The sequence below is a fragment of the Triticum urartu genome, unplaced genomic scaffold (assembly GCF_003073215.2).
Source record: "Triticum urartu cultivar G1812 unplaced genomic scaffold, Tu2.1 TuUngrouped_contig_5753, whole genome shotgun sequence".
Lineage (NCBI taxonomy): Eukaryota > Viridiplantae > Streptophyta > Magnoliopsida > Poales > Poaceae > Triticum > Triticum urartu.
Genome location: NW_024116454.1, coordinates 5,857 through 13,110, shown reverse-complemented (window position 1 = coordinate 13,110; position 7,254 = coordinate 5,857). Strand labels below are relative to the sequence as shown.

Genomic DNA, 7,254 nt, shown 5'->3' with positions numbered 1-7,254 from the left:
TAACTCCGCCTCCAATAAGGTCATCAATGGGTAGTAGACTGCCTTGAGAATGCGAGCACTTAGGGAGTCCGGTTCTTGTAAAAGTCGCCAAGCCTGTCTTGACAGTAGGGCAACATTGAAGATCATAAGATCTCGAAAACCCAGCCCCCCTAGGTCCTTTGGCCTTGTCATGATATCCCACGAGACCCAGCATGGCTTCCTTCTTCCTTGTTTGCTGCCCCACCAAAACTGCCGTATGATGGATGTTACACTCTCGCAAACTCCTCTAGGAAGTCTAAAGCAAGACATTGAAAACACTGGGATCGCTTGTGCGACTGATTTGATGAAGACTTCCTTTCCACCAACCGAAAGCATTTTCTGCATCCATCCTCTTACTTTCTCCCACACTCTGTCCCGAAGGTACTTGAACGTGCCATTTTTGAGTGACCGACATCCGTTGGCAGCTCTAAATATCTGTCACTCAAAAGATTCATTATGGACATTTAGTCTTTGCATGACACCTTACTTAAGAGAATCTGGACAACCTCTGCTAAAGAAAACAGAAAGCTGGCCCGAGACTCCAATCTGTCCCGAGGCTCCATAATAAGTACCCAGCAGGTTTGATACCAACTCTGCTCCCTCCACACTTGACTTAAAAAGCAACAGGCTATTGTCTGCGAACAATAGATGGCTAACAGTTGGGGTTGTAGGGGCCACCTTGATGCCACCAAACGCAGATGACTGAGAACTAGACTTCAAAAGGCACGATAGGCCCTCTGCTGCAAGTAAGAAAAGGTAGGGGGAGATCGGATCTCCCTGTCGAATACCCCTTGAGGGTTTAAACTGCTCTAGCTTTTCCCCATTCAACAACACAGAAAATGATACTGATTTCACCATCCCCATGATAATGTCCACCCAAGCAGACGAGAAACCTAGCTTCATCTCCGTCGAGCACTCCGGCGACCCCGCCATCCCTTTCGCCGTCTCCTTCTGCAAGGTTCGTTTCCTCTCGTCTTAGTTAGATTTGGCGAGGCCGACGGCGACGGCGCGCTGATCCGTCCCCTCCCCCTTACAGGTCCCGCAGATCTCTCGCCTTCTGGCGGTCGCCGACGAGGACGGGTATGTCGCCATCTACCACCCCCGCCGCCGCCTCCCCTCCAGATCCTCCTCCATTGAGAAGTCAGGTTAGCTTCGGTGCCCCCTTCTGATCTAACTAACTGGCATTTAGGCTATTTTGTGCTAAAATTGGGTAGTTCCAATCTGAAATCTTGCTCTTTTGTAGCTGAAACGAGGCTGTCCGATTGGGTTGCTCACAACAATGCCATCTTTGACGTGTGCTGGATCAAGGTAGCCACATTTGCCTGCAATATGCTACTACATCTGTTTTCTCTGTCTCTCAGCAGTGTATTTTTGTGTGTCTCTGGCAAAGTTAACCGCTGAATTATGTCATTTATATAGGAGGGATCCCAATTACTAACTGCATCAGGCGACCAAACTGTAAGTACAACATGATCAATCAGTTCATTTAATTTCTCACAACACCAACTATGTATCATTGGTCTGATTTTTTGTGTGCATAATCTCACTGTAATTGCCTGTACTGTATCAGGTAAAGATATGGAGCGTAGAGAATAAGAAGTGCCTTGGTGTGCTGTCAGGGCACACTGGAAGTGTCAAGTCATTGTCATGCCATTCTTCAAATCCTGGTCAGTTGTATATCTTGAACTTGGTTAACTTAGTTTGCGGCATGTCTGCATAGGTTCATGAACTCCATTGTTATTGTCTATGCAGATCTTATTGTTTCCGGTTCAAGAGATGGTTCTTTTGCACTTTGGGATCTAAGATGTGATCCCAAAACCCCAAATGGCCATGGTGAAGCATGCCTCATGTATGTCATCTAATGGCTACTGTAATCTAAATGCTCCTTTTTAACTGCAACCATCAAATTTCTGTAGCAATGTAGCATCTTTCGCTGAATTCAGCTGTTTTTACATGTTAGGTCTTCTGCTGTTGTCAAAGAAGCGCACAGTCCCACGCGAAGGAATCGGACAAGGGCTCGAGCAAAGGTATTGAATTTGCATAGAATCTTTTTGGCTGGGGACTGTACATTTCCGTGGGTTCAGTTGCTGATATTGGTCATCTTTAGGGAGCTTCAACAAGCATCACATCAGTTCTGTATCTGAAAGACGATATCTCCATTGCTACTTCTGGTGCTGCAGACAAGTAAGGCGTTGGCCCATCCTATTTATTCTGCACTTACTACATAAGTTAATATAGTTTACATGGCTAATTATGCATGCCAGTGGCATGTTTCAATTATGAACGCACCACTTTTAATACAATGCACCTCTGCTGTAGTTTGATTTTATCTAACTCTTAAAATGTATTCCAGCGTTGTCAAATTTTGGGATACACGGAACCTTAAAGCGCCCATCTCCAACAAAACCTCTCAATCAACAGCACAACCTTCGGTAAGCAAGCAGCTTGCAAATTGCAACAGAATGCATTTGTAATTCAGTTTCAAGGCTAACAGGGAATCCTTTCATTCAGAAGGAGGGGGTGACACATGGGATCTCTTGCTTGTCTCAAGACTCGTATGGTGCGTATATTGCTGCGTCATGCATGGATCACAGGTGAGAATAATATTTGACCACTACACAGAACTGCAAAAAACTGATGTCACTGGAGGGAATTGCTTCTGACTTCATAAGCTTTCCAATTTCAGGATCTATCTGTATAGTACTCTCCACATGGACAAGGGTCCAATAAAGACTTACACTGGCAGCAAAATTGAGTCTTTCTTTGTCAAGGTGAGTAGCTAACTGGTTTAGCCTTCTCTTCCAGCTGCATATTCTTAGTTTCTTTCATGTGTTTTATTTAACACCTGCTTTGGTGCTTGAATACAGTCTGCTATTAGTCCTGATGGGACTCATATTTTAGGCGGTTCGAGCAATGGCAATGTTTACTTGTGGCAGGTATTTGTTGCATTCCTATTACCTTTTCTTTTACATTTCATACACTGTATTCATGTTAAATTGCTAATTCCTTCTCACTTATGTAGGTGGATCAGCCTGAAAATGGGCCTATAGTTCTGAAAGGCCATGAGGGTGAAGTCACTTCAGTTGACTGGTATGATCTATCCAGAATGGCTACTTCTTAATGTCTTACTGTTACCATAGTGCTCATGTTGCAATGCCAATTTTGCAATTTCAGGTGCTCTTTGGAGGTTGGAAAGATAGTATCATCATCTGATGATTCCACGGTGAGTCTTGTTAAAAGTTTACAAGTTTCATCTTAAAGTTGCCTTGTCAAACACTACAACAAAATGAACCCAGTCATCTCACCATGATTAGGGGCATCTATAATATTTGTTGTCATCTAATCTACAAATGGAAAGAACAAGAGTTTGGTTAGGAACTTGAAAACTGCTACTGACAGCCTGACACTTTGTTCTGTGCATCAGGTTCGTGTATGGAACACCAAGAAAATAGACTGCACCAACATTAGTTCCCCAACAGTCATCCGTAAGAGGGTAACTGCTCCAAACATCGACTGCCCAAGATCGGCTAGCCATGAGCGAGCGACTAGTTCAAGAGATGTAGCAGCCTGCACCAGTGCTGGCAGTGAATTGCCAACCGGTTCACACTCACCCCTCCGGCCAAGAGTACTGGAGTTTGGCACGCCTGAGTCTGCGAAAAAGAGAGCCTTTTCGGTATTTCGGGAGGAGGCCTTGGATACTAGGAACAGCCCAGGAGCTCAAATGAGCAGTCCCTCTTCAGTCCTGAACCCACCGCCTTCGCTGAAAAGGAAAACTATCCGTGACTACTTTGGCAGCAGCACATCTTGAAGTCAAAACTTTCTGACAAATAAGACAGTATCATGGATTCTTCTGAGCTGCCCTGAGGAGCTTTCCTAACTTATGGTGAGAATCTTGTTTTTCTGCAAGAACTTACTCTGCTGCTAATTGACAGTTTGGCATGCTAACTCATTACTCTCAATTTTTCTTCTACGCAGGCCAAGCTTGTTCAGCGGTTCCGGGACCTGCAACTTTTGGAAAATCCCTGTCTTGCTGATCTGGTCATATGCTGATGATTGATCTGATGAAGTGCCGTTGTACATGATATATATTGTTAAAACCATCTGCCTTTTCTCTTTGCATTTTATTTCCTCATTGAGCTTGTTAGGTTGTGACTTGAGGAAATCTTGTTATTAGTAACAAAATTAAAGAGATCTCTGTGAGATTTCCCTAGTGCATTGTTAGTAATTAAAGAATGATCTAGTAAAAATCAATGTTGACAATTATCTCTTTGAACATGAGAGTAAAGGAATTTGGACTTGTGGTTGGTTCCTGGCTATAACGCCTTCCATGAGTTCTGTGCTGTGCATAGCAATGTCATATATTGTTTGCCTTTAGGCTGGCCAATGTTGGTCAGCTTATAAAATGATCCATGGGCCATGGTCAATAATGGAGATTATTTTGGCATGGCCGGAATTATTAAGAAATATATTTTTACTTGTTTGAATTAAATGCATGAAACCTGCAATCTTTTAATGCCTTTGGAGCTTGCAAAAGAACATATCAATCTGGACTTATGGTCAATAGTTGAAACTATCTGGACACTTTGACCTGCCCTTACCATCAACAAGCTTTGCTCAAAATATCTTAGAAATTAGAGGAAGTACTTCACTGCTAATAGCTACTAGCTTAATGCACATATTTTTCTCAGGGATCACAATCATATTGTTTGAACATAGGCCTGATTTGGTTATGCATCTTTCCATGCCTGACCAAGCTCTGACCTAGCCCATGCCGCTCCTATGGTCACTACATTTTCGGTACACAGAGTTTGTTCATGCTTCCAGTCAAATGCCCATGTCATATCAACATCCCTTGTATTACTACCTAATAACCAAATTTTCATACTTAATTTATACGTAAACATATTTAGTTTAGAAAACATAGTTGTAAGAAAGCTCTAGCTATATTTCTTTAGCAAGAGCATGCCATATTCATTGTGCTGTTTAAAGACACGCTCCTAATTACGACGAAGTCTGAAAAATACTACAACACAATCCAATCTGTGTTAGAGTTGTGTCGAATATTGTGTACAAGATAGGTTACGGTTGGACTAAGAGTTGTATTGTGTTTACATAGGATGTGGAGTTGTGTCCTAATAGAACACTTGTATCCTAGGCCTCTCATATATAGCGGGGGTAGACACAGGATGTAACCTATGCCAACATAATAGCATAGGCACGCAAGGGGGAGCCGGCGCGTGTGCCGGCGCCCGGGTGGCCGGGTGCGGTTTTGTGACGGTGTCACGGGAAGGAGCGCCCGTAGTCAGGCCCCGGGGATGTAGTCATATCGGTGAACCTCGTTAACAAATCTCGGTGTCGTGCTCGTGTGATTGTTTGGTCCTCGGATGATCGATGAAGTGCCTCGGATTTAATTCTAACAAGTGGTATCAGAGCAGCAATCGGACGTGAGCACACCAGCAAGAAATCTGCTACATTCTAACAATCTGAATAAAGAAGAAAGCACACCAGCAAGAAATCTGCTACGCCCTAAAGGGATCAAAAGTTGTTTCATGGGTGACACAAGTTTTCTATGAGGGTGACATCGCAACAAGATTTAGCATAGCGATTTTGAATTTTGGACCCCGGTTGGAAGGGAATCGAGGGAGACAATAAGGGTGTACAACGACACGTAAGAGGTTGGGGATCGTGAGCCTGGTGCGCTCCTTGGTAGCTGGCTTGAAGCCTTGTGCTCGTGTTTATATAACCACTCTCTCACTTGGAATATTATAGGGGGGAGAGACATCCCATAGAGCCATACAAACTCGAAGTTTCAGGTGAGTTTGAGGGATCTCAAAAGGCTACAACAATGCCGAGAGTAAGGGAGCTTCGAGGTGTCTTTATCTTTGACTTGAACCGGTAGCCGAGCACTTATCTCGTCAAAAGAAGGGGATTCTCTAGGCAGCCTTCTCTTTGATCCAAGCCACTAATCAAGATGCTTTTCTCGTTGCTTCTCCTAACATAAGAGTAGGTCATGCTCCACAATGCAACTGGATTTATTTAAGAAACATCTATATGTCAAGATACCCTCTAATTTCACACCGTAAATACTTATCTAAGATACCCGAATATGCACTTTGGACCTTAGGCTCCACCGAGCCCTTTTCCTTTTCTTTGAAAAACCACCCCATATATTAATTAAGAAAATATCATACTATCGTTCATTACATAATTTGTCAAGCGGGAGGGAACACTCCCAACTTATAACCCATCAGTCTAGAGTTTAAACAAAAAATTGCAAGTTTCATGAGAAACTTTGTTGTCGTCCTATGTCTCCTATTTAATCTTCACATATCCTGCTTTTCTTTTGGGGAAATAATCAAAATACATTTTAGAAGTTTCAATTTTTTGTTGGAAAAAAACGTCCCACATGGTTATAGAGATGTATTCTACATATGTGTAATATTTTGTTTGTAAATAATTTAACACGTGATTTAGAAAAATACATAGTTTTGGAAAGAACAAATAAAACATCTCTTCATAAAAAGCGATGAAAGTAAAATTTCAGAATATAAAAGAACATTTTTTTTCATTTTTTATAGCTCACACTTTTTTTTGTAAAAAGATCTCCATTCTATTAATAATATGTAAAAACAATACAAAATTCTCAAAGGTAAAAACAAAATACAACTAGGTACACGAACCAACTAGCGACAACAACAATCACTAGAGCAAGCCGAATGTGCGCCATCTCATAGCCTTGCTTCGTGATATCTCCAGCTAGTATGGTGCCTACTAGATGCATATAAATTGGGCCTGAAACACAAGGGCTTTGTAGTACATGACAAGTTTCCCTCAGTTGAGAACCAAAGTATCAATCAGTGATTTTTTGCAACACCAATGATCACTACATGCACTCAACTAAAAACCTTCTATTGGTCTCCAACTTAGAGCATCTCCAGCCGCGCCCCCAACAGGTCCCCCAGACAACTTTTTCCATGTCGGCGCCGAAAAAACGCCCCAGTCGCGCCCCCAAGACGCTGAAATCTGCCAGTTCGGCCCGTTTTTGGGCCCGGCAACCGCATGCCGAACCCGGCGCACTAGGGGGGGACGCTCGGGGGCTCCGGCGCAAGTGAAAAGCACGCCTGGCCCACACTGTCAGACGAAAAGTCAAGCCTATCATCCAGATTCGCCTCCCACCCCCGCGCGCTCGGCCCCCAACCGACTGATCCCGGCGCCGCCCACTGCCCACCACCGCTA

The 7,254-nt window shown here is 43.3% G+C and overlaps 1 protein-coding gene across 1 annotated transcript; it reads left to right on the top strand.

Annotated features, from left to right (window-relative positions):
* The first annotated feature begins 880 nt into the window (after nt 1-880).
* LOC125529661 (denticleless protein homolog) lies at nt 881-4,344 on the top strand. The gene is made up of 16 exons (XM_048694081.1): nt 881-976; nt 1,055-1,163; nt 1,262-1,326; nt 1,438-1,476; nt 1,589-1,685; nt 1,771-1,867; nt 1,979-2,045; nt 2,126-2,202; nt 2,372-2,450; nt 2,530-2,612; nt 2,705-2,789; nt 2,886-2,954; nt 3,041-3,108; nt 3,193-3,241; nt 3,443-3,901; nt 3,994-4,344. Exons 1-15 carry the CDS (start codon nt 881-883, stop codon nt 3,824-3,826), a joined length of 1,464 nt encoding a protein of 487 aa, XP_048550038.1. The 3' UTR covers nt 3,827-3,901; nt 3,994-4,344.
* The last annotated feature ends 2,910 nt before the right edge of the window (nt 4,345-7,254 follow it).